Source organism: Hypomesus transpacificus, chromosome 11, assembly GCF_021917145.1.
Source record: "Hypomesus transpacificus isolate Combined female chromosome 11, fHypTra1, whole genome shotgun sequence".
In the NCBI taxonomy this organism is placed as follows: domain Eukaryota; kingdom Metazoa; phylum Chordata; class Actinopteri; order Osmeriformes; family Osmeridae; genus Hypomesus; species Hypomesus transpacificus.
The window spans coordinates 4,472,148-4,497,136 of NC_061070.1; the positions used below are offsets into that span (position 1 = coordinate 4,472,148).

The 24,989-nt window shown below is 46.4% G+C and overlaps 3 protein-coding genes across 7 annotated transcripts in view; 1 reads left to right on the top strand and 2 right to left on the bottom strand.

The window, feature by feature from the left end:
• Positions 1 to 23: 23 nt before the first annotated feature.
• On the bottom strand, positions 24 to 13,642 carry arhgap22 (Rho GTPase activating protein 22). Of its 3 annotated transcripts, XM_047029005.1 has the most exons (11): positions 13,369 to 13,642; positions 12,926 to 13,020; positions 9,092 to 9,288; positions 8,269 to 8,356; positions 4,988 to 5,116; positions 4,423 to 4,633; positions 4,159 to 4,291; positions 3,901 to 3,974; positions 2,821 to 2,942; positions 1,368 to 2,481; positions 25 to 1,129 (listed from the first exon to the last, which is right to left on the bottom strand). In XM_047029005.1, the coding sequence occupies exons 2-11, from the start codon at positions 12,981 to 12,983 to the stop codon at positions 910 to 912; spliced, it is 2,346 nt and encodes a 781-aa protein (XP_046884961.1). In that variant the 5' UTR covers positions 12,984 to 13,020; positions 13,369 to 13,642; the 3' UTR covers positions 25 to 909. The 3 variants fall into 3 exon arrangements, with proteins under 3 accessions (XP_046884960.1, XP_046884961.1, XP_046884962.1); XM_047029004.1 differs by lacking the exons at positions 12,926 to 13,020; positions 13,369 to 13,642 and adding an exon at positions 11,307 to 11,562 and having other exon boundaries at positions 24 to 1,129; XM_047029006.1 differs by lacking the exon at positions 13,369 to 13,642 and having other exon boundaries at positions 12,926 to 13,354.
• A 1,514-nt stretch (positions 13,643 to 15,156) lies between these two features.
• si:ch211-223a10.1 (palmitoyltransferase akr1) lies at positions 15,157 to 23,190 on the bottom strand. 2 transcript variants are annotated; one of them, XM_047030203.1, is made up of 10 exons: positions 22,894 to 23,190; positions 21,953 to 22,088; positions 21,615 to 21,725; positions 21,204 to 21,336; positions 19,156 to 19,334; positions 18,289 to 18,362; positions 17,888 to 18,050; positions 17,643 to 17,725; positions 16,679 to 16,869; positions 15,157 to 16,485 (listed from the first exon to the last, which is right to left on the bottom strand). In XM_047030203.1, the coding sequence occupies exons 1-10, from the start codon at positions 23,015 to 23,017 to the stop codon at positions 15,997 to 15,999; spliced, it is 1,683 nt and encodes a 560-aa protein (XP_046886159.1). In that variant the 5' UTR covers positions 23,018 to 23,190; the 3' UTR covers positions 15,157 to 15,996. The 2 variants fall into 2 exon arrangements, with proteins under 2 accessions (XP_046886159.1, XP_046886158.1); XM_047030202.1 differs by having other exon boundaries at positions 19,156 to 19,358.
• Positions 22,510 to 24,989, top strand: part of wdfy4 (WDFY family member 4) — a 52,579-nt gene continuing 50,099 nt past the window's right edge. Inside the window, exons 1-2 of one of the 2 annotated variants that reach the window (XM_047030201.1) lie at positions 22,510 to 22,601; positions 24,447 to 24,696. In XM_047030201.1, the coding sequence (XP_046886157.1) occupies positions 24,688 to 24,696 (9 nt within the window). In that variant the 5' untranslated portion in view covers positions 22,510 to 22,601; positions 24,447 to 24,687. Of the gene's footprint in view, positions 22,602 to 23,511; positions 23,616 to 24,446; positions 24,697 to 24,989 lie in introns of those variants that run through there. The other variant, XM_047030200.1, reaches the window with a different exon arrangement.

Below are 24,989 nucleotides of genomic sequence, written 5' to 3' on the forward strand. Positions count from 1 at the left end.
GCAATGTTGCTACAATGCTGGGTGTCAACTGGGGAGTTAACTTACCCCGATATGTCACATAACCTGCTTTCTGGAACACCCCCCAGGTCTTGTGCTGTTCGTCTGGTGAAGGCCAGTAGTGTGTTTTAGCCTTTGGATCCGAACATGGCCTGATTCCAGACCAGTTGTATAAAGTGTACAAGGACAATGTCAACCTGCAACTCCTGACAATAAAGGGTTGAATTTGTTTTACGTTGTTTGAGGGTTGTTTGTGTTTCGTCTTCACTTCACATCATTTATTATTATACATTTATTATAAAGCAAGTGAAGGAGTGAACAAGGGATTATACATGGGCCAGTGCAAGTAACCATGGGAATACTGAACCTGATGCACATACAGTATCTGTCAGATAAATAAGTATATAACTGACGGTCTGAATGAAATATAATGACTACAGTTTCCATCTACAATATTTCCATTTGGGTAAAGGGACTGGAGCAGTGCCCCAGATGGTCTCCTAAGTCAAACAAGCTAGAGGTTGACATGTAGGAAGGCCGCAGCCATGCTAGACAAGGGTTGACCCTGTGACCACCAACACCAACATTGTAATATGATAGGCAGCACAGATGATTTTCCATGAAACAAGCTCTTTGGTATCCAGAGCTGTTCACTTGGAGCTGCACAAAGCTCTCCAGTGCAGTCAAGGCTAGGGAACAGTTCCCCAATGATAGGCTGGGATGAGTGCAGCTGCTCTATGATAGGCTGGGAGGTGTTCTGCTGTCCTATTTTGGGCTAGGAGGTGTTCTGCTGCCATATGATAGGTTGGAAGTGTTCGGCTGCCATATGATAGGCAAGGGAGCGTTAGTCCAGCTGGTCTTTTATCAGCTTGATTGACAGGGCCAAGGGTCAGTTCAGGGTCATGTCCAGGTCTATGTGGTACGTGGTGCTCCCGTCGTCAGGTCCCCAAGTGTGGTGAAGAACTCCTCCATCTCCTTCTGCAGGTGAACGTTGCGGTTCTCCGCATCCTGGCGCGCCCTCTCCGAATTCTTCAGGCGGATCTCCAGCATACAGAACCTCTTCTTCTCTTGGTCCAGGTCCTCCTCCAAGCGGCTCATCTGATCCTGGGCCACAGAACACCCCTCTTCCAACCTGCCAATGGAACCGGGTACAGGTTAGATTGCAATGTACATAGTTATCATACTGTATAGCAGTATAGCATACTCTATCTAATACATCTGTATGTATCAAACACTCTGTAGAACGTGCTGTACATACAACTGTATCTAGCAAGCTGTAAATATCTAGTATACAGTATTTGTACCTCACACATTATATGTGACCTACAACTATAGGCTGGCTGTTGCTCTGACCAGCCCTGCAGTCTTACTTGCGAATACGCGTCTCATAGGCTATCCTCTGTCTCTTCAGCTCCTGTTTCAGCTCTGACACCAGGTTTGTCAGGCTCTCGTTCACCCCTGACCCTTGACCCCTGCTGAGGTCATCCTCAGGGTCAGATCGGCCGCAGCCCGTGCTGCTCACAGACTGGTCCAGAACCTCGCTGCTGTCCCCAGCCTCCGACCGCCAACTCTGACCCTGCCCCGACTCCGGACCCCTAGTGGCTCGGTCACTTCCTGTCGATTCAGCCAATGAGATCTCACAGGATGTCCAGGTGGAGGAGTTGGAGCTCTCGACAGGCATGCTTAGACTGGAGGGTGTGGCTGTGACGTTGTCATAGGCGGAGAGTCTGTGAGAGTGGGCAGAGCTTTTGTGGGACTGGGAGGGCTTTACGAGAGAACAGGGAGAGTCTTCCAGCGAGTGTTGTTGAGAGTCTTTTAGTGAGTGTGAGACCTCTTTGAGGGAAAGGGTGGAGTCTTTGAGGCAGAGGGAGGAGTCTTTCAGTCTCTCTCCTGAGGAGGCAGTCCGTCTATGGCTGCGTAGTGACGACAGGCCATTCATCAGCCAGTTGCCCGTGGCAACTGACGACATGTCCCCGGCGGACCCCCCCATCTTCCCTTTGCTCACCCCCAATGTGGCCCCTGCCCCCCCCTTCAAGGAGCACCTCCAGGAGGGCAGAGGTTTGGACTGCTTACTAGGGCTAAGGGCTGCTCCTCCTTCACACTTTCCCTCGCTCTTTCCATCCGCCCTTCTGACTGTCTTCCCTTCTGCTTTCGTCTTCTCCCTCCCTTCTGCCTGGAGGTCTTCTGCTGGCCCCTCTGCCTGTCCCGAGGAGGCTGGCACAGGGGCTTTAGCGTCCAGGGAGGGGGTGCTGGGGGCCGGGGGGGCCAGCTGGAGGGCCTCCTTTAGGGGTCTGGAGCTGGACTCAGAGGAGGGACAGGGAGCTCTCACTTCCTCGTGGGAGACCCAACCCACCATGGCACGCTGACCAGGGGCCTGCGGGGGTGGTGTTGGGGTCTTGGTCTCGTCCTCGGGCCCTTCCCTCTCATACAGCTGAGAGTGCTGGCTGATCAGTAGGGTCATCAGGTGCTGTATCTGGGAGCTGCCTGTAGGGGGAGCCATGGACAAAGAGTTAGAGAGAGCCTCCATATGTGGCGCAAAGCTGAGGAGGTGGCAGGGATAATAACACAGGCCTTAGACTTTTCCTCAGAAGCATCTATCACACACTATCCCTACCACTTAACTAACCATGTTGTTCATTGAACCTTATGTATTTTAAACCTAAACCTTTCGGTAAAGTTTGTTATTTTATTATTACTGCAATGTTGCAATTTCTATCTCTCTCTTTCGAATTAGCATTGGAAGGCTGATAGGGGAGTTGAACCAATGACCAGTGGGTCTGAACTCATGTTGTCTGGTTGAGGTGCTGACTGAATGGTGTTTACCCTCCATCATGGTGACAGGGTCCTCCACTCTGGGCCGAAGAATGTTGGGTCCGAACACGGTGGCCAGGTTCTGAACACTCATCTTGTTCTCATTGGAGTGGGTCTGGACCTCATCCAGAAACCTTACACACACAAACAAATTCACACATGCTCACACACACAGACACACGTACGCACAGACACGCGCGCACGCAAACACACACATAGGAACAAAGATTGTATTTCATACTGAGCTTCTTAACTCCCCTCCTGTTTATCTGAGCCATGATGCTGGCAGCGTGTGAGTGTAGCACTCTCCATGGCTTCAGCTGTCAGTACTGTGATGTCATGATGGGTGTATTTATAGTGTGTCTACAGATGGACGTGGACAGAGAAACAGACGCAGATCCAACACTGAGTCACTCCAATGTCACTTCCTGTGAGAAAGATTTGTACGTGTGTGTGGGGGTGGGAGGTGGGGGGGGTGGGCGGTTGCAATAGTTTTTATAAATTTTTGTTTCCTGGTTTTTAGAAGTCTTCGAAACTACCCAGAAATGACTGAACACAAAATTATTGAAAACCTAAATGACATTGTCAACACTAATCACACAGTCAGCAAAGCAAAAGTGTATGTGGAACAAACTGTGACTATATTTTTTCATTTATTTTACACAAAATGCATTCAATGGCCATATTCTCCTATATCGATCTTCTCATTCATACTCCCCCACTTGCAATAAACAATATATTTACAACACATAATTCAAATGTGCACATTTCCAAAACACATTTAAAACAGAATGATGGCAATTGTCTTGCATTTCTGCAGCAACCAGATTGAAATATACAAAAACATATGGCTGAATATGTATGAATTCCAAACACCGATTGCAATTTCAGCTGAAAGCCTGCACAAGTGTCCTGTTTGCCGTCTCACCAAACAGATAAAATATTTAATAACGACTAGTAAATAACCTCAGCAAATCTACACAGTCGCACATTCACAAACGCATAATGAATGAGTTGATATCTAGAGATGGGAAGGTAAATGAGATCATTTTGATTTGGAGAAAAACAGAACAACCTGGATGGGGTTCTTACTTGCAGATGTACTTGAGGAGGTTGTAGTTGACCTGAGGAAGAGCCTTGACCTGTTTCACCAGCTCCTGGATCCCCTGCAGAACAAGAGCACATCCACTATACCTTCAGAGAGACGTCAGCTCAGCTATGAAAGAGACTTTGGGTGTCTTTCAAACACATACACACACAAACTAATACACACACGCACAAACACATATACATATACCACACACACACAAACCAACACACACACACATGAACTAAAACACAAACACACACCATCTCGTAGTCCTTGGTGAGCAGCTGGGCGCAGGAAAGGAACTGGGTGTATTTGGTGAATGGGATCACAGGCTCAGGCAGCTCCCTCAAGTACAACTTGAGCAGCGACGCCACTGTGTGGACATCTGTGGAACTGCAGGAGAGGACAGGGCGTATGCTTACCTTTCTTGATGATTCAAATGTAAAATGTAATGTAAGTGTTTGTATTTAGTGTATCAGATGACCACTCCAGATCTGATGAGCGAGAGTCGTGGATCCTCTCACCTGTCGAACTGAGGCTTCTCTCCCCTGTCAAAAGCGTCCTGCAGTTCTCGCACCAGATTGGTCTGTCCCGGGGCCCTGAATAGTCCCTCCTCCCCAAGCCCCTGTTGGAGGATGAAACACACACACTGCTCCACCAGGACCGGGACCCTGCGCTGGGGAGAACACTGGGCCTCGCACAGCATGGTCTCCTCCAGGTGCTGGCCAAACACACCTAGGAGGACACACACAAACACACACGCACATGAATACACACCCATGCACACCCACACCCAAACATACAAGACATTGCATTCGCAAACATGCAGAGTAATAATGACATTTGTGTTCATGTACTGTACTTGCATGTGTTTTTTGAAAATGAATGAGCGTGAATGTATGTGTGGCTACAGCATGTGACCAAGGAAGAATTTCACTTCTAGTTTTGACACTTTTTGTATCCCCTATGTTTGTAATAAATGCACTTGCCGTGCTTAAACATGCCTCGTTTATTGTTTCACCCTGTGTGTACATGTGTGTGAGTGTTTGTATGTAAGTGTGTGTGTGTGTGTATATGTGTGTGTCCTACCTCCCCCCAGAGTGGTCCATATGGCTCTGCGTATAGCTCTGACCCAGTCCTCCATGTCACTGTGGGAGTTAGCCATCAACAGAAAAGACTCATGGCTCAGCCCTGAACGATCCTTCTCTCCAGCACCTCCTAAACACACACACACACACACACCCATGCATACATATTATATGTGACAGTGAAGGACTAAATCGATTAATGCAACGGAAACACAGCTAAGTCTTTCAGAGCACATGCTCATCTTTATGAGTTACTAAAACATCCTTGCAAACATAAATGACTTCTGTCTGTCCTTGAGTGCTTCTCCTCAGAGCCATGACAGGCTCTTACTGAGCTCCAGAAGTCCTTCCCTGAGCACAGACAACCACCCTGTGTGTGCACGGTGCACGGTGCACGTGCACATGTGTGAACTTGCGCGTGTCTGTTGCAGAGACACAAACTCTGTCATGTGGGGAGAGAGATGACCTAGAGAGGCAGAGACCAGATTCTGCATCTGGTGTAACCATGTGTTTCTCTCTCACACCTTCTCTCCGTGTCGCTCTGTCTCTGTCCCTCTCTCTCTCTCTCTCTCTCTCTCTCTCTCTCTCTCTCTCTCTCTCTCTCTCTCTCTCTCTCTCTCTCTCTCTCTCTCTCTCTCTCTCTCTCTGTTCTTTCTGTATTTTCTCTCTCTTTCTACTTTCTCTCTGTCTCTCTCACTGTTTCACTTTGTCTTGCTGTCTTTCTCTCCCTCTCTCTCCCCCCCCCCCCCCCCGCCCTCTGAGTTCTGGAAATTGATAGCCAAGGTGACACCATACCCCCCACCCTCCAACCCACATGACATACTCTCAGACAAATACATAGTACACACTTTTACACACACAGAACACACTCTTACACTCACACACACACACACCCACACCCACACACAGTACACACTTGCACACACAGAGAAGACAACACAACACAAACACTCACAGGATACACTCACACACACACAGAACACACACACAGTACACACTTTCAGACACACACAAAGAAGAACACCCTGTTGGTAAAACATTTATAATACTGTCACCATTTGTGTTCATTAAAGTTTTTACAGGAATACATAGCTCATGAAAGTGTTCCATATCCCAGCATGCACTTCTTCTGTTTCTCCCCTTATTGCCTAGCGACCAGGCAGGTGTTGACGATATTGACATTCATCGTCATTTATAGAGCCGTATGCTGAATGTGCACAGGCATGCAGGTCATGAGACAACACTTTCCCTCTCAGGTGTGTGTGTGAGAGTGAGTGAATGACTGAGTGTGAATGAGAGAGAGAGAGAGAGAGAGAGGAGAGAGAGAGAGAGAGAGAGAGAGACAGAGAGAGGAGAGGGAGAGAGAGAGAGAGAGAGAGAGAGAGAGAGGGAGAGAGAGAGAGAGAGAGAGAGAGAGAAGAGAGAGAGAGAGAGAGAGAGAGGAGAGAGAGAGAGAGAGAGAGAGAGAGAGAGAGAGAGAGAGAGAGAGAGAGAGAGAGAGAGAGAGAGAGAGAGAGAAGAGAGAAGAGAGAGAGAGAGAGAGAAAGAGAAAGAGAGAGAAACAAAATGTGTCTTCCACATATCATTTAACCAGCCAACACTTTCTCTCTCAGAATTATGGCCGTGCGATTCCCCAAAGCTAAGTCAGGAACAGAAAGAAAGACAGGTATCCAAACAAATGGACAGATAGATACGGTGAAAGAGGTACAGAGGGAAACAGAGACAGAAGGAGGGAGAGAGACAGAGACAGAGAAACAGAGGGAGAGAGGCGACCGAGAGGACAAAGGGAGAGAGTGGCAGAGGGAGGGAGAGATAGCCAGACAGAGAAAAACGTCTCCCTTGCTGCATGCTCATTTACCTAACACAGCTGAATGTGTTTTCCAGAGATTGTCTGTGGGGCACAAGGTCGTATCTATGGGAGCTGTTTATGTGTTTTATCTATGGAAGCAGTTTATTGTTGGCATTCGTCTCATTGTAGGAGAAGAGTGCATCCATTCACACTACTGGCTTATCTTGTTACCCGGGAAAAGTAATGCCTGACATGACCCCTGCCATGACCCCTGGTCTCTTCTGACACTCAAACAAAGACAGTTCAAGACACTTCACACACACATAATACCTCCATACTGCTGTACGTCCGCAGAAATGGGACATACACTCCAACACACAGAAATGCGAGCCCATATGCAGGGCACGGTGCTTGCACACACAGACTCCACACGCACACATGCAAACACAATATGATCAGAATATCCACACCTTTACGAAAACGAACTCCGAACCTTCCAAGCTTTCTGCCGGCTGCAGGTCAACATGCTCTGCTTACCCAAAAAGATGTCAGGGTGGGTGTGTGGCTTGCAGCAGATTTGGCCCATGGTTGGATCCAAAAGAGAGGGGTGAAAGAGTGAGATGGTGAGAGTGAGAGGGGGTTGTAGGGGTGAGAGAGTGAGGGGGTGAGAGTGAACGGTGAAAGGGTGCGAGAGTGAAGGAGTGGGGGTGAAGGAGTGGGGGTGATGGGTGAGAGGGTGAGAGAGTGAGGCGGTAAAAAGGCAAAATAGTGAGACAGGGAGAGGGGGCGACAGAAGGGGAGGGTGAAGGGCTGACAGGGTGAGAGGATGAGAGTTAGAGAATAAGAGTGTGCGAGAGAGTGAGAGAATGAGAGAGAGTGAGAGGGTGAAGGAGCACCCGCCGACTACCCAGCTGGTACAGTCAGGAGGAACCTACAGCTGTGACATGTCAGTTACCCTCCTGCCAGCGGCCCTACAGGGTGCCAGGCTGCACCAAGGTGTGCATGTGTGTGTGTGTGTGTGTGTGTGTGTAGGGGAATGCGAGATGTGGTGCAAGGCCAGATAGCTAATAAAAAGACAATAGTCCTATCCCAGTCTGACTAGTCAAACTCCAACTACTAAACCACCACACACAAACAGGTCCTCCCACGTCTCAAAGTGACAGCAGGTTCTCTGTCAGAAGTCCTGTCATTTGGTTCCCTGTACCCCCTTCCACACACACACACACACACACATACACACACGTACACACATACATGCAGTCATACACACATACACTCACATACACACACACACACTCTCTCTCACAAAAACACACCCTCTCTCACACACACACACACGACACACACATACACACACTCTCTGTCACCGTCTTGCCTTGTTCCACACAACCTCATATAGTCTAGGATGACTATTTTTCTACTTCAAAGAAATAGACTTGAATGTCTGCTGTACCAAAGGGTGAATGAGATATGTCAGCCATCAGTCAACTCACCTGGAATAATCTCAAACAGGTGGCGACCAGGTTCATCCTGATTGGCTGGAAGTTCGTTAACCTGACTACCTTGGAGAGGGATACAGCCCTTGAAGAGAGAAAAATAGAAAGAGTGGTGAACAGTATTTTTAAAGGGCAAATAAATCGATGACAAATGCTAGAATTGATTAGCTAGCAGAACAAGTGGAAGTGACTGGTGTGTGACATCTGACTCTAACCCTCCCCTAATCTCCCGTCATCTCTTCTGCTTTTCCTTCCTTCCTTCCTTCCTTCCTTCCTTCCTTCCTTCCTTCCTTCCTTCCTTCCTTCCTTCCTTCCTTCCTTCCTTCCTTCCTTCCTTCCTTCCTTCCTTCCTTCCGTCCGTCCGTCCTTCCTTCCTTCCTTCCTTCCTTCCTTCCTTCCTTCCATCAGTCTCCCCTCCCCTCTCCCCTCCTCTCCTTTCCTCTCCTGGGCAGCGCTCCAACAGAGGACAATAAGATGGGTGAGCAGTCTTAAAGATGACTCAGGAAAACATCCATTTATCCCATCATCATTCTATCCCTCCCTCTGCCTCATCTCTCCCCCCCCCCCCCCCCCCCCCCCTTGCACAGTAGGGGTCGGGGGTCAGTTGTTTAACAGCCTGACTCTGTTAGCTCAGTCACAAAGCCTGTCTGGAAGAAAGGAAAGAACGACTGGAGCTAGGATGGAGGAGTAGGACTGAAGTGAAGGAGAGGAGTGAGGGAGGAGAGGAGGAGAGAAAGAAAGAAGTGAAGATGAAAGAGCACCAGCGAAAGGGACACAGAATGATGTCCAGAGATACTCATGTTCCAGGTCTCCATGGTACCTGAGCCTTGGCCTCTTCCTGGTCCTTGTAGAAGAAAAGTGCCTGGCTGCTCAGGACGAACCAGCGCAGCTGCCAGTTCTTCATGATGGAGCGCTGCCTTTTCAGCCAACCGGCCTTCAGTGCCCTCTGTTGATCTGGAGGGGAACAGGGCCTGGAGATCCGGGACAGTTCCCCCATCACCATGCTCTTGGAGCGTGCTGCAGAGACAGACAGATGGGCAGGTACGCAGGCATGAAGACAGACAGACAGACACACAGACAGACAAGCAGGCAGGTGGGCAGGAAGGTAGGTTGGTAGGCCAGTCGGCAGGCAGACAGGCACACACATACACACAATGTCATAATTTTCATATTCAGAATTATGTTTGGTTGTGATCACGTTACACACACATATATATACAGTATGGCTGGGATCAAGTTATACACTGACAGAACAAAGTGGGCTCTGATTAAAAAGCATGGATTATATATCAGAGTATGTATGTGTGTGTCAGGGACAGAAGGACTATCCCATCTGGCTGAGAGAGTGAGTGAGAGAAAGAGAGAGAGAGAGAGAGAGAGAGAGAGAGAGAGAGAGAGAGGGGGTAAATCAATCGCTTCTTTCTCTCTCTTAATTGCATCCTTCTTTCAGCTGAGGCCAGCATCAGGAGAGTGTTTCTGTGAGAGGAAAGGCTCCGACTCTCCTTCTCTCTCAACATTCTCTTTCTTTTTCTGTCCACCCTTTCTCTGCCCTCTCCATTTCTTTGCCTCATTCTCTTTCTATTTTCTTTCTTTCCAAGCCCCTCTCGGTGGGATTCATTTGCTGAGTCACAACCACATGGAAGGATCTTCATCATCACCTATAATCAACATCATCATCAACCATCCCCTTCATTACAATCTTCTTTATCTTCATTATCAGCACTACCAAGGGTTTGCCGTACAGGCCTAAACCACATGAATGTATTTTGCAGTTCGGTTTCACTTTCAGTTTCATAGTGTGATTAAGTTGTCAGAACATAACCAGTTCTCTAATGGCAGAGCCTGGAATAAAGGGCTCATACATGTTTGATGAGGGCAGGAAAAGATTAAGGAAACCCATTAATATTTCAACCAGCTCATCTTCATATTTTACCCAGACCCGACCTAACAGAAACCCAACACAGACCCAGACCCATCGCCAAGTTCCTCTCAGACCAGACCATTTGAGCAACAGAATCCGAAACATCACTGGAAAGTGTGTTTATGCACAGTCATCTCAATGCCCATGTCAGTGCTTGTCCTATGATTTACACCCTCCATAACTGTCCCCAAAGAGTCATGTGAGAAGCATGACTAAACACACCCAGACACACACACACATTCACACAAACACACACACACACTGCAGCAGTTGTCCGATGATTTTGCTCTGGGTGAGAGGAACTATGTTTGACACACAGCTGTTGTAGACAGCAGTAGTAAGGGCAGTACGTCATGCATAGTTATTAGGATGCAGCCCAAACTGCAAGATTAAACTTCCAGTAGGGACTTTTACAACCCCCTCTGGGATATGTTTTTAAATGTATTCAATCATAATAATAATAGAGTCCCATTTTATTTTGAAATGCCATTTTTACAAGTGATGCATGGCTTCACAGATGCCCACAGATCAGCACCAGTAATCAACGTAGACCCTTAAATTCTTGAGACTGTCGCACGGCCAGTCGGACAACATTTACGAACTCAGCGGTTGTGGACAATAACCACATGCTGGACAAAAAAAGGAACATTGTCCCCATCTAGTATGTCTCCCTGTCGTAGAGAGCACCCCCCCCGAAGATACTCCAGAGATGAGACAATACATTGCAGTGCACGTTCCTACAGAGGGCAACATCCCAAGGCTCTCACTGAGAGCCGTCCGTCTGGGAGTGGACAGCACAGAGACAGCTGACTGGACGCAGGCTGTCCAGCCCAGTCCTGTCTGGGGAGGAAACAGCTGTCAGCCCATCGCAGCGGTACCAGCTGCTGCTATCCTGGTGTAACACTATCCCCATCTCATACTCTGATACTCCACACAGACCCAGAGAATGGTGCCAATGCACCGCAGAATGAGGAGAGGAGAGGGCGAGAGGATAGATAGGATAGGGGGGGGGGGGGGGGATGAGAGAAGAGGATTGAGTGGGAGAAGAGGAGAGCAGAAGAGAGGCAAGGAGAGGGGGGGAGAGGAGAGGGGGGAGAGGAAAGGCAGTTCTTACCCCTGCGTGTCTGTTTTATCTTGGGACTCAGCATGGTTGGCGTTCCTTTGCTTCCTCTCTCACAGACATGTCTGCATCCCTCCGCTCTCCCCCCACTCTCCACACACACTGCTACTCTCCTCTGTTCTGCTCTCGCACACTCGCACACGCTGGACACACACTCGCACACGCTGCTTGTATCTGCTGCCTCGCCCTCTTTCTCCTCATCCTCCAGCATCCTTCTCTCTCTCTCTCTCTCTCTCTCTCTCTCTCTCTCTCTCTCTCTCTCTCTCTCTCTCTCTCTCTCTCTCTCACTCTCTCTCTCTCCCTTGACTCTTTCTTTTTATCTCTTTTACTCTGTCTCTGGTGGCTCTTTCTCTACCTCTCTTCCACTTTTGCTCTCTTTTTCTTCCGCCCTCCTTATGTTGCACTCCCATACTTTCTATGTTCTGCTTTTTCTCTGTCGCTGACACACCCTCCTACCCTTTGTCTCTCTCTCTCTCTCTCTCTCTCTCTCTCTCTCTCTCTCTCTCTCCCACTGGTCCAGTGTGCTGTTACACAATCCATGCCCAGTCTTCCTCTTTTCCTTCCTAGTACTGTTCCGGTGTCTCTTTTTGTAAGTCTCTATGAATACATCTGGCTGCTTTTCCTCCGCTGTTGTGTTGCCCCCCTCTCCACAACTCCCTTTATCTCTCTCTCCATCTTACCCACCACCCCGCCATCCCTCTTTCCCTCCTCTCTCCCTCCATCCTCCTTCCCTCCTTCTTCCCTTCTTCCCCACCATCCCTCTTCTCCTCCAGTCCACCTTCCCTTTCTCCCACACACAGACAATAAGGTCTACCGTTCTGAATGGTAGGGTTAGACTCTGGTTCTTGCAGTCTGGGATTAAAGCTCGGTCCAGGACACAGCAACACTACCCTTACCATGACCTCTGATCTGAACCAAACATAGCTAACCTGCTCAGCAGAGGACACAACAAGTCACCTCTTGTTACAAAAATACAGTTACTGTATACTTACAAATATTTATATCATATTTTTTCTTCATACTAAAGTACTGGACAGTTTTACCGTAACTCTCTCCAGTAAACTTTTACCTACTGTTGAAATTAGTATCTAAAAAGCTCAATGGGGTACACAATTGCATTGATATAGACAAAACTGTCATTCTTGTTATTCTCCAGTTTTCAGTAATCACTGAAATTGTTTTTCAATGTGTGCAGTATATAAGAGGGTTTCCAGGGTTTACTGACATGTTGAAAAAACAGTGAATCACTTTGACCAGTAGCGCTTGCAAAATGACAAAAAGAAAGCAACAGTATGGTGGCATTGGCCAATTTACTGACACAATAACTATGTTTTGAAGCATGAATCAAATGTGTCGGGTGAGTAACATTTTTTTTTTTTGTAGAAGTAGTCTGCAACAGAGTTGTGAGATCCCATGATACAGTTGTCATAATTGCACTTTCAGTTTTGAGAATGTGATGTGATAACTGTGTCTCTAGTTGTTGTGTGTTGTAACAGACAGACGGACGGACGGACAGACAGATAGATGAGACAGTGATTGAATACAAGATCCAGCCAAGTCCTGAAGGTATAGGTTGTCCTTTAGGTGTTGTGGAGCAACAGTGTGGTTCCTACCTGCCAGTCTCCTCTGTGTCTCAGTCGGCCGTGGAGCTCTACACCTGGCGGGCTTCATCTCCACTCTGAACCCATCTGTCTACTGGACCGGGTTCCTCTCGGAACAACAAGAAAAGAGAGAGGAGGAGAAAGACAGAGAGAGAAAGAGAGCGAGCAAGAGATACAGACAGAAAGGATGAGAGAGGGACAGACAGAGATAGAAAGGACTTGTTTTCCGTGAGAGACTTGCAATGGCAAGCACACTGCTTATCATAGTAGTAACACAGCAAACTCAGTCCTATGGATTACAGCGGATAATTGATCATTACGGGGAGACAATCAAATGATGGCAGCCAGTCACACAGACCGGGGAGAGCAGCCAGCGACAGCCTGGGACCATGAGGAGCACAGCACAGTGACAGCAGTGATGCAGGATGGAGAATGTCTTGGGTCATTGTACTCACCACGCCATCTCCCATGGACGCCCAGCTCTCAGCCTTGGACTGATGAAGAGCCCTCTGTGCTGCACACTCACACACATTCACTCACTCACACACAAAACACACACACACAGTCACACACATTCACACACAAACACACACACACACACACCTATAAGTGGTGAAAGCATAGAGTAGGGCAAACAAACTGAAAAATAAGTATTGGTGTTGTCTTTTCCTCCTTATTCTAGCTCGTTCTCTCATCTCTTTGTCCCGCCATTTGCCTAACTGCTCTTTTCCTGTGCCTGTAGAATAAGTCAGGAAGTGTATTTACATGAGGGAGAAGTGAAATACGCTGACCTGTCAGTAAGCACATTAAAGGTTTCCTCTTTAGAGGTGATTATAGACTCCCTGCTTTGAATAAGCAATGTGTACAACAGTCTTAACGGCATTCAACGGTATTATTGGTCTGTGAGACTACGCAGATGTTTTCTCATTTATGATGATTGAATTATCTAATGAATTGCTCCAAGAAAAGCTGTTTCATGTTCTGCAAACAAGGACATTCAGTTTTTCTTGCTGAACGTCTTCAGCCTTACCTCTGCAGTTTCATTAGGGAAACAACCCCGAACCCAATAATGTGGTCGGTAAAACACGAAAGAGTATCATGTGCAGAGGATGGGAACGAACATTGATCAGAATTTAGAACCCTGACCACATCAGCACACCCTAGGGAACTGAAGGAGATGATTAGCCAGTCCGATGATTTCATTGGCTAATGGACAAGAAGCAGCTGCCCCTTCAGAAACCATAACAGTGATTCAGGGGGACAAAATGAGAGAGGGATGGGGAGACTAGAGAGAGTACTGAGAGTGAAAAGAGAGAGAGATGGACAGAGAGGAATAGAGAGATAAGAGAGGGAAAGAGAAAGAGAGATGGAGAGAAATCAAGAGACCACAGAATGGGGCTAGACAGAGAGAAAGAGATGGGGAGAGAATTAGGGGGAAGGAGACATGGACAGAGAGAAAGAGAGACCCAGCATGGGGCCTGTTCCACCTGAACATGCCGCCTTCTCTCAGGGCAGCGGCGAGAGAGAGAGAGAGAGAGAGAGAGAGAGAGAGAGAGAGAGAGAGAGAGAGAGAGAGAGCAGGGCAGCCACTCTGAATGCAGAGCAGGCTTCGGTAGGGACAGTAATTCACCCCCCTGCTGACAGAGAGAGACGCCCAGACTCATGCAGCTCTGTTCTGACGGCCCTCCACTCTGGAACCCCCATCCAGACCTGCTGGACTGGAGGTCCACTGGGACAGGGAGGCAGGGAGGAAATGTGTGTGTGTGTAATAAAGAAGTTTGAGGTGTGTATGTGTGATGGCAGAGGTTGAGGTGTGTGTGTAGGTGTGTGTAATAGAGGAGGCTGATATGTGTTTGTGTGTACATCTGTGGCTGTGTGTGTGTGTAATCGAGGAGATTGAGATTAGTGTGAAATAGAGGAGGCTGAGTTGTGTGTGTGTGTGTGTGTGTGTAACAAAGTGGGCTGAGTGGGCCTTGTCCATTAGGGAGAGTAGATGAAGAGTAGACCATGATTTAGAGGAAGGGAAAAGAGAGACAAAAAGGGAGGGGCTGGAAAAATATATATTTATATTAGGTATCCGATGTGTCTTATATTAAGTAACAAGATTATGCTTAAAGGGGCATAACCTACTGTAACTGTGCACTTACTACAGACTTGTAACCTACAGTCCTGTAACTACTGTACTATAACTACACACGTGTCTATTGTGGGCTCCTAAATAACTTGAACACATTCAATCGTAATTCCATAACACACTTTTATTTAAAACAAGAATAGTGTCAGGTGTATAAAAGCAGGAGAAATGTGCCGACATTCAGGTAGCAAACCTCTAAAGCTCAAACAGCAGAATACACTGCACAGTTTAGAAAGCAGGTAAACATCACCCTGGCCCGTTTTTTTTTTGTAATGTGAAATAATACAGCTCAGTGCGTTGTTGACAGTCTGAAAATAACAAACTACAACAGAGGACACAGTACTTCTTCACACTCTACATGAAAACAATTAAAAGTAGGTTAGAACTATGCATTCAAGTGTTGATCTGGTGGTCGCTTCAAGAACATCATGACCATCATATACTAAAGCCTGGTTCACATTATTGCGTACAATTGTGTTTGACTTTGTACATTTTCAAAATGGCCATGGGTTTTGCAGGTCCGTAACTTGGATACAGGTCATTCAGATCAGTACGGATGCGTATATCAGATTATATATTATATATACACTGTCTCAATATGCAGCACAAACAATTTGAAGCAGAATATGCAATAATGTGAACCTACTATAAGAGTGGAGAGGCAAAAGTATTTTTGAGGGTGTACAGTACCAGTAAAGTACAGTACAAAACATATCTACTAAATACTTCAGTCAGAGCCATACAATATTTATGTATGTATATTATAATTATTATGACTTCTGTTGTCATTGTAGTTCAATTGTATGTGTTGTATATGTTGTTTGTACTGTACATGTATTGTATATATACATTGTATATGTATTATAAATATAATTATGGCTCTGGGTCTGACGCACGTTTATACTGCAGGGTCAGGGGTCAAATTCAGGTTAAGACCATGCCCAAATGTCTAGATGTCTATAGAGGGACTGTCCTGCTCTGTAAGGCCCCGCCCTACACGCTGCCTTCCCTCCAATAGGAATATCAGCACAGCCATCAAACGCTGTCCTAGTGACCGTTGTCGCATAGAGGTCTCGCACTGTCTGAAATAGGTGGTGGTTCCCATGGCAATGGCGTCAAACTGTTCTGTCAGCAGCCACGCCTCCCAAAGTAGCGTGAAAGCATTCAGGGTCGCCATAACCACCACCCAGAATTCTGTCCCCAGCACAGAAAGCCCTGATGACAGGCTCCACCCACCGACCACGAAAGCCACATACAGGTAACGTGTAGCCACGGCAACAAAGAAGAGGTGTGCGGTCACCATGGAGAGGATAAAGACAAGGAAAAGGCGATGGTTGCCTTGGCCGACGCAGCAGTTGAGGAAGAGGCAGTGATGGTCGTAGTCTCTCACACACACGTCACACAGCTTGCAGTGTTTGGTGTGGTCTGGCTGGAACAACTGGGGACAGGAGGAATGTAGGGGGATGAAAGACATTGAGACAGAGAGAGAGCAAAGGACACAGAAAAACATAATCCCAGGTGTGTTGAGGCACATGTTATGACATTCTGAGGGCCCAGTTTTCAGTTCTGAGCTGTGCACTCGTGTGCTTGTGACTCGCACACAGGTCCAGAGGACAAAGAGTTCTGCTCACCTCACAGTAGATACAGAATCTCTGAGGGTTCTCGTTGTTCTCAACCAGGTCTGCGATGCCAGAGAATCGAGGGTCTGCGTCCCCCGGGCCGAGTGTTCCCGGGTCCTGGATCAGAACCTTCCAGAACAGAACCAGAACCAGGGAGAAGTGGACAACGGACACATGCATCAGACCGCTTGCTGGCCAGACACGTGAAGTGGTTAAGGCTCATATCTGACTTCTGAATGAGACTAACTCCTATGTGTCCTTATTACACAAAATCTCAATCTGGGGGCTGCTTTGCTCAACACAGATTTCAATCCTCTGAGGGTAAAATATAGGCCTGAGGAGACATTCACTAATCGTCTAGTTTGTCGCTAGGGTAATGACACTCTATACCACTCTGGTATGATATTGAACACGTTTTTGTGCATGTCTATGTTTTTTCATGTATGAGCTGTGTGTGTGTGTGTGTGTTTGTATGAGCTATATATGTACAGTATGTATGTGTGCATGAGCTGTGTGTGCGTGTTTGGGCCGTGTTTGGTGTGAAAGTGTGGTGTGTGTTTGTATGAGCTATGAGTATATGAATGTATACCCCATCCCATCCGCTGTTGGCCTCTTTAACAAGGCCAAGGACTCACACTGACTTTAAATCACAATCTGCACAATGACACCATACACATTGCAATTTGCACTATGGTATCGTTTGCACTATCTATATTTTTAGGTTAGATTGTAAATGTGGGCTACTTATATTTTATTTGTATTACCCTTAGTATTAGCTAGACCCCCCTTAGTATTAGCTAGACTTTGCTCCTTTTGTATAGTTAGTCCACATATTTAAGTTTCAATATTCCTATATGTTTAATGTATGCACCTCCCTGCCAAAGTAAATTCCTTGTTTGTGCAAACATTCATGGCGAATAAAATCCCTTCTGATTCTGATGAGCTGTGTGGGATCGCACTGAGCTGTGAAGGATATTGGGAATGATCTTGCCATAGAAGCAGAGCAGTGAGTGGAACAGACCGGCTATCAGGGTCCCCAGATACACAGGGTTGGGCAGCCTAGAACACAACAGAACACAGCTGAACACATCTGAACATAACACAACAACCACAGCACAGCAGACCATAGCCTAACACATTAGAACAAAGGTTTTGGAGTTGGGGTTGGGGCTGAGGTAAGTGTTAGGGTTGTGGCAGTGGTTGGGGTCAGGATGTGGTCACCTCTGGTAGGTGGTCATGCGGTGGAACTGTGTGAAGATGCTGCGGGCAAGCCAGGGGAAGAGCAGGCTGCAGACCAGGCCCCCGTAGCCCCCCAACATGGAGGCCACCAGTAGGATGGCGGCTCCGCTCAGCGATGGGAACAGCACAGTCCAGTAGTATAGTACTGCAAACAAACACGCACACACCTTAGCATGCAAACAGATATACTTTAGCACACAAAAACACACACGTTAACAGACACACGCTACCACTCACATACATACGTTAGCATGCAAACAAACACATTACCACGGAAATATATACATGTTAGCATGCAAGCCTACACACCGACTTTGGCATAATACACACACACTAGCACACACACACTAACACAAACACACACATGTGAGATAGACACTTACTATGAGACTCTTGAGGTTTCTGGTGCATGGGCTCACGTATGTACTGACTCAGCAGTTTGGTGAGCTGCTGATGTCTGGGGGAAGGGAAAAACACAGTTTCACTCATTTTATAACTACTTACATCCCATCCATGACACAGGTATGTATAACAGTATACAACCCTACCATTATACAGATATCCATAACTTTATACAACCTGACCATGATAGACATGTTGTCCCAAGTCATGTCTCAAGTCTTACGCCATATGTAGATGTACATGTAGAATAGGTATGTGTGCTGAATGGCTGACTACACGAGGGTCTCATTGGCTAAGCCAGGAAAGACCAGGTTAGGCCTGGATAGACTAGGCTAGACCAAGCCAAACCAGGCTTGACCAGGATATAGTAAGCTAGACCAGGTTGCCTAGAACAGACCAGGCTAAGCAAGAAGAGAATAGAATAGTCTAAGCCAAGATAGAACAGGACAGAGTAGACAAGACTTGGCCAGGCCAGGCCAGGCTACACCATGGTAGACCGAGCTAGGCCAGGATAGAGCAGATGTAGAGGTAGGGCATAAGTCACACATGACATTTGATATTCCAAGTCTTAATAGATATGATATTAAAAGCAGGATTGTGGGTATATGTTTGCCTCAAAGATTCTCTGGTTTCCTACTTGTGGTCAAGCGAGCGAGATGACGTAAACTCATTCGTCACTTAAACTTAGCTTTAAAAAAAAAGCTAGCTTATCGATCTTTAGTCTTGTTTATGAAAAGTGGAAGTGGTTGTTGGGTGTGTCAGTCAGACGACCCCGGCTAGATCCCCAGAGTGTGCATGTTGAGTTAAGTGCAACAAGCGACACCATGACACCTGTGCCTGCAGATCACCTGAAGGTCTTCCCCTGCCTGCTAAGGTCAAGGGGAGTGAGGCCGTTGTAGTTCTTGATGTGCAGCAGCCTGTATCCGGCCCTCTGCAGCAAGGTCCAGCACACCTCCACCGCGCCCCGCTCTGCTGCCACGTGCAGCGCTGTCGCCCCCTGCTGGTCCACTGCATCCACGGAACACCTCTGGAACAGCAGATAGGAAGAGCCCTATACACAGGCCTTTATTACACACACATCTCCACAAAGAGCACAACACACAAGCCGTACACAGGCACGCTTTTGTGGATCTGTCTGCACAGGTTGAGTGTGCTCTAGAAATGTGTGCCTCCTATCGATAGCCAACTGTGCAGGATTATTGAAACAGTGGTTCTCAAATTGGCCTTACTCTTCTAATCTTTATTATGTAAATGTTTGGTCTGAAAATGAAGGCTGCCATTTAGGAAAAATATGCAGAGAAAACAAGGAAGCAAAGAAAATTCACAGAGTCAAATGTAGTGTACTTAAAGGGTCACATGCCCTGAAAACTTCCCTTTAGGAGGTTATTTAACATTAATATGAGTTCCCCCAGCCTGCCTTTGGTCCCCCAGTGGCTAGGTGTAAACCAAGCCCTACGTATTCTTCTCCGCCTTTGAGAAAATGAAAGCTCAAACGCACGATTTGAAAAACTCCTCCTTGTGACGTCACAAGGAGGAAGGTTACCTCCCCTCTCTCTACTTTGCCCGCCCAGATAATCTGGCCCGCCCATGAGAAACTGAGCTATGACCGTGCAAGTGTTTTTATTAGGGTTGTCAAAGTTAACGCGTTAACGCAGGTTTCTTTTTGACCCTGGGAATCACCTGTCGTCACATGACTTCGACTGCCGACTGTAGCTGAATGATGGAGAGAGGGCTTTTAGATGGGAAGTTACATTTCAAAAAGTTGCGAGACGGCTTTGTTGACAAATCTACAGCTGTGTACTGATTGTCAGGCTGAGTTTAGTTATCACCGGAATACTTCCAGCCTAAACTATCACATGCAAGCAAAGCACACAGCGAGCAGCGTTAGCAGCGTTAGAGGTAGCAGCAGCAGCATCCGCTCCGGTGGGCTAATATGTGGCAGACAACACTCTCAAAAGAAGCACGCAGCTGACTGGGTTCAACAAAATAGAAACGGTATTGTTCAATATTAAGGTCAATCTGTGATGCTGCTTAAGTATCTAAAGTATGTTTGAGTGAGATTTAAATATTATAGAGCAGGATACCGTAGTAGGCTATGAGACAACATATGTTGTCAGACATATGTCTTAAGTGTATTTTATATTCCAGAATATCTGTGATTGAATAAAACTCCCTCACAATTTAAGTTGTTTTCCTTCTGAACTTGTTATATGGACATTATCATCCAGTTAGGCCTATTAGAAGTTTTGAAGTACAACCTTTAATGTTATTTTAAAAAGAAAATCATTTATTGGGGTACAGTTTTAACAGATTAAATAGATTGAATACATATGCGATTAAATGCGATTAATCACGATTAATCATATGAAATAATGCGATTAATCGCGAATAAAGATTTTAATCACTTGACAGCCTTAGTTTTTAATATCTCCGCCTTTCCCCTCATTGAAATGACTGAGTGTGCACCTCTGAAAAGGGTGATCAGATGAGAATTTTGAAAATTTGAGGCATCTTACAGCAACGGGTCTACGAGCCATTGCGATACATCCATTGTAAACATTAGCGTATGGTGCCGCCTCTCTCCTCCTCATTAGTATTTACAGCAACAGACACAGAAACATCGTGTCTTGAGGAAAGCTCATTGTGGGACTGCTCATAGTGGCTGTAATTATTCACCAAGGCTGAATTTCGGGAAAGAGACTTCCGATACAGTATTAGGGGACCACTAAGGCCTTAATAAAAGCATCCAAAAACAGCATATCATGTGACCTTTAAGGATTACATTCAGTAAAACATCGGGACTGGGACCGTGTGAGTGAATGTGTATCTAAGTGTGTGTGTGTGTGTCTGAGTGAGTGTGTATTTAAGTGTGTTTGTGTGTCTGAGTAAAACCCACCTGCTCTCGGAGCAGGTAGCGGACCACTTCAGTGTTGCCTGTGGAAGCAGCCAGATGTAGAGGTGTGACCTGGTACATATCCCCATCTGAGAACCTGAACATGCCTGTCTCCCACAGGTAGTGCACGGACACACTGAGACACACAAAGAAAGACAGAGAGAGAGCGGAGAGAGTAAGAGAAAGAAAGGGGAGAGAGAGATGACAGGGAGAGATACAGAAAACAGGACAGAGACAGGGATGGGAGGGGGAAAAGAGAGGGACAGAGGAAGAGAGGGAAGGAGAAGCAGACAGAAGGAGAGAAACATAGAGAGAGAGAAGAGAGAGACAGCCAGAGTGTGTGTGTGTGTGTGTGTGTGTGCACATGAGCATGTGTGCAGAGTGTGTGTTTGTGTATGTGTGCAGCCTACTCACATGCTACCCCCACTGACTGCATGGTGCAGGGCTGTCTTGCCTTGCAGGTCGACAATGCGAAGGTCAGCTCCATGCTGCATCATCTGGTGCATTACATACACATTGCCCTGTCTGGGATTGGACCAGTATTAGTTTAGTATGCAAGACACTCAGGAGGGCCAACAACCTTCTTAATAGGAACCCAACCATCAACTACCATTTGGCCAATAGGGACTGATTGGATCAGTTGGTAAAATGTCTGTCTGAAAATGTTCCCATGCCAGTTTGATTGGACATGAGATGATGTCACTTTGGTATAGGTGGGACAAGTGCTTTGTGGGAGTTGTTGTTCTACTTACCTGCAGGCGAAATGGAAGGCTGTCTGGCCAGCATCGCATGTCAAGTTGGGGTCAGCGCCGTTGCTAAGCACCAGGTCCACCATAGCACGGTTTCCATGGAGAGCAGCAACATGGAGAGGCGTGAACCCACCCCAGCCTGCACAAACACACACGTACAATGATGGGAATGTAACTTAATTACTGTTTCCCTTCTGGAGCAACTGTCCTTTGTCTCAGTGAGGTTAAATGTGACTTAATGTCTTCCTGTGTGTCTGTGTCACAGGAGCTGAGTGAGTCAGAGCCCAGGGTAGACACTCACACCATCTCAGATCACTGACGATAACACCAGCAGGGGGTTATATATATTGTAGCTCCAAACCTGGCAACATGACAAAATCACATCCAAAGACTGCTGCAGTGTATTTGTGAGTGTGAGAGAAGGGGGTGTAAGAGAAAGAGACAGAGAGAGAATGTTGTGTGAGTGGGTTAGAGAGAGGGTGAGAGAGAGGGTGAGAGAGAGAGAGAGAGAGAGAGAGAGAGAGAGAGAGAGAGAGAGAGAGAGAGTGTACGTGTATTTGTATGAATCAGCTACTTGTAACCCACACCCTACGTATCTAATCACCAAAGTGACAACAAGAGGATATAGTGGACATCCAACAGCAGTAGCCAGGTACACATTATAGAATACAGCACAGGAAATATCAGCTGTTAGTCTGACTCGTCTTGATACCCGTCGTCTGCAGCCTGTATGTTTTCAATGCTTTTAATTCTGAACTTAATAGCAGACCAATCTATGTACAATGTTTTTGGTAGTGTAAACTAATATACAACTGCTGTATTACACACTAGTATTATATACTACATTGAGAAATCATACAATAGATGACCAAGACAAGATAGCATTTAATATCGCATGTGCACGTCTTTTCAAACCTTACCAACATTCCCCAGGATGGACATACCTTTATGTTTGAGGACAGATCGATCAAGTTGAATGAAATGTGCACATTGTTCAATATTTCCTCTTTGAATGCTGTCAAATATGTCTCCTTCGTCATCAGAGCAACCGGCGGGCAGCGGAAGCATAGTGAGAACGGACGCTGTCCCCTTGTAGTCTAACCCGTGCAACCGTGACACAAACTACCAAATATGCATTAAAAACTCGTATTTAATGGAGATAGAAACCCATTTTGTCTTGGCAAAGTGACACGATGTTTCATTTTGGTATAATGATTGCGGCAGTAGACCCTTGGCGAAGATCATTGGATGCGGACTACACACGTGACTACTGTGCCGTCTTCGTCACCAAAACATGTGCGCTTATAAAAAAACCACAGACCGATTATTTTTAAGGGCTGTTTGAGTGCAAGTGTAGATCAGATCGCAGGGTTTTCGGTTAACTTCAACAGACTTCCCGCGCCTGCTTCCCAAATGTCTCAGTGACTCTCACAATAAAGTATTTCACACCACACCTTTTACGATTACTTGACATATTACGCGACCAAATAAGACATTTCTGCGCACGCTCGAATATCTCATTGATCACCCTGACTTACATTTTTTTAATTGGTTATTAATTTAGAACAAAAAACTAGTCAACTGAAATAAGTTTTTCCTTCAGATCACAGCTTCTATATTATGTGGAAGGTATTATGTGAACCAGAGTGACCAGGCAAAATTAAAGGTAAGAGCTGTGGACTATATCTGCTCACGGGGTGCTAATAAGGGCTACTTAATCGTTGTGCTTCTGTGGTGTGCTTTACGGCTAATTAAACGGAGTAGCCGAAATACATCATATGAACAGGGCCCTAAAGTTTTATCAAAGGTTTGGCGTGGCGAATGCGTGAGAATTGAGAGCCCTGCAACATGTTGTTCTTTAGTGATACTGTTAATCTGTCACCTTAATAGGCCCTACTGTTGTTCTGTTGGTCAACACTAACAGAAAATCTAACTACAGCTCTAAATTTCGATAGGAATTGCCTGCAATCTGCGTGTCATCTTGTTCTACACACGATGGCGCTATTGACTTCAACCAAACTCACATTCAGCAGTGTTGCTTTGGGTTGAGTAAATCAATTTGCTAGTGCAGTAGTGTTTCTCCCAGTAGGTAAGTCAAGTTATTGCAAGACAGCAATGTATTGATTACTGTTGATAAAAGTACTGAAAGACGGATAACCCGAGCATCAATGCAATACTCATGCACATTAGGCAAGCATTTCTTGTTATTTCCTGGTTAAACCTGGTTGGCATGGGACTTGAGTTTAGAAACCTTCCTGTAATTCACGACTGCATGCCAACAACAACAACATGACAATGCTGTGAAAAGCTCATGAAGCATAGAAGGGAGAGCATTTTATCGAGGCAGGGGAGGAGCCCTTGAGCTTGGAGAACAACAGAGCTACTCACTTCTGCTTTCAACCCTCTCTAAGGAAGTAAAGCACATGACCTGTGCCGGGCAGCTGATGTAAGATCGGATCGTTGTGCTAAAGTTCAGACAATTCTGCTCTCTGCTCAGATTAACGAGAGGACTGACAAGGCCCAGCACTGAGGGACGGAGACTAAAGTCACGCAGGCCTGAGAAGACAAACCCTGTCATGGGAGAAAGAAGGGTGCAAGGACACTGATTGGTTGTCTAGGAACGGGAAGACAGGGAGAGAGAGTGAAAGAAAGAAAGAAAGAGAGAGAGAGAGAGAGGAACACCACTCTGGAGAAGCTCAACCGCTGGCTGGTGTGAGCATCATAGAGACGGGTGGCAGATGACTCAGGTAAGCAGTGCTACAGAGATACTTACCTGGCAGCAAGCCAAGCTGTCTAATTGGTCTTGTATATCTTGCTGTTGGGCTGGGTAGCATTCACTTCTGTTTATGTTGTCATTGTACTCATGGCATGTTGGTGTGTGTATGTGTATTTAAGAGGATGAAGTCTGTGTGTGTACACTCCATTCACAAGTACAAAGTATGTGCAACCTCTTAAAATACCTTTTGAAAATTGTTAAACCTGTTTGTCGAGACTAGGAGACTCAGAGAAATAAAGGGAAAGACAGAGAGAGAGGATTCAC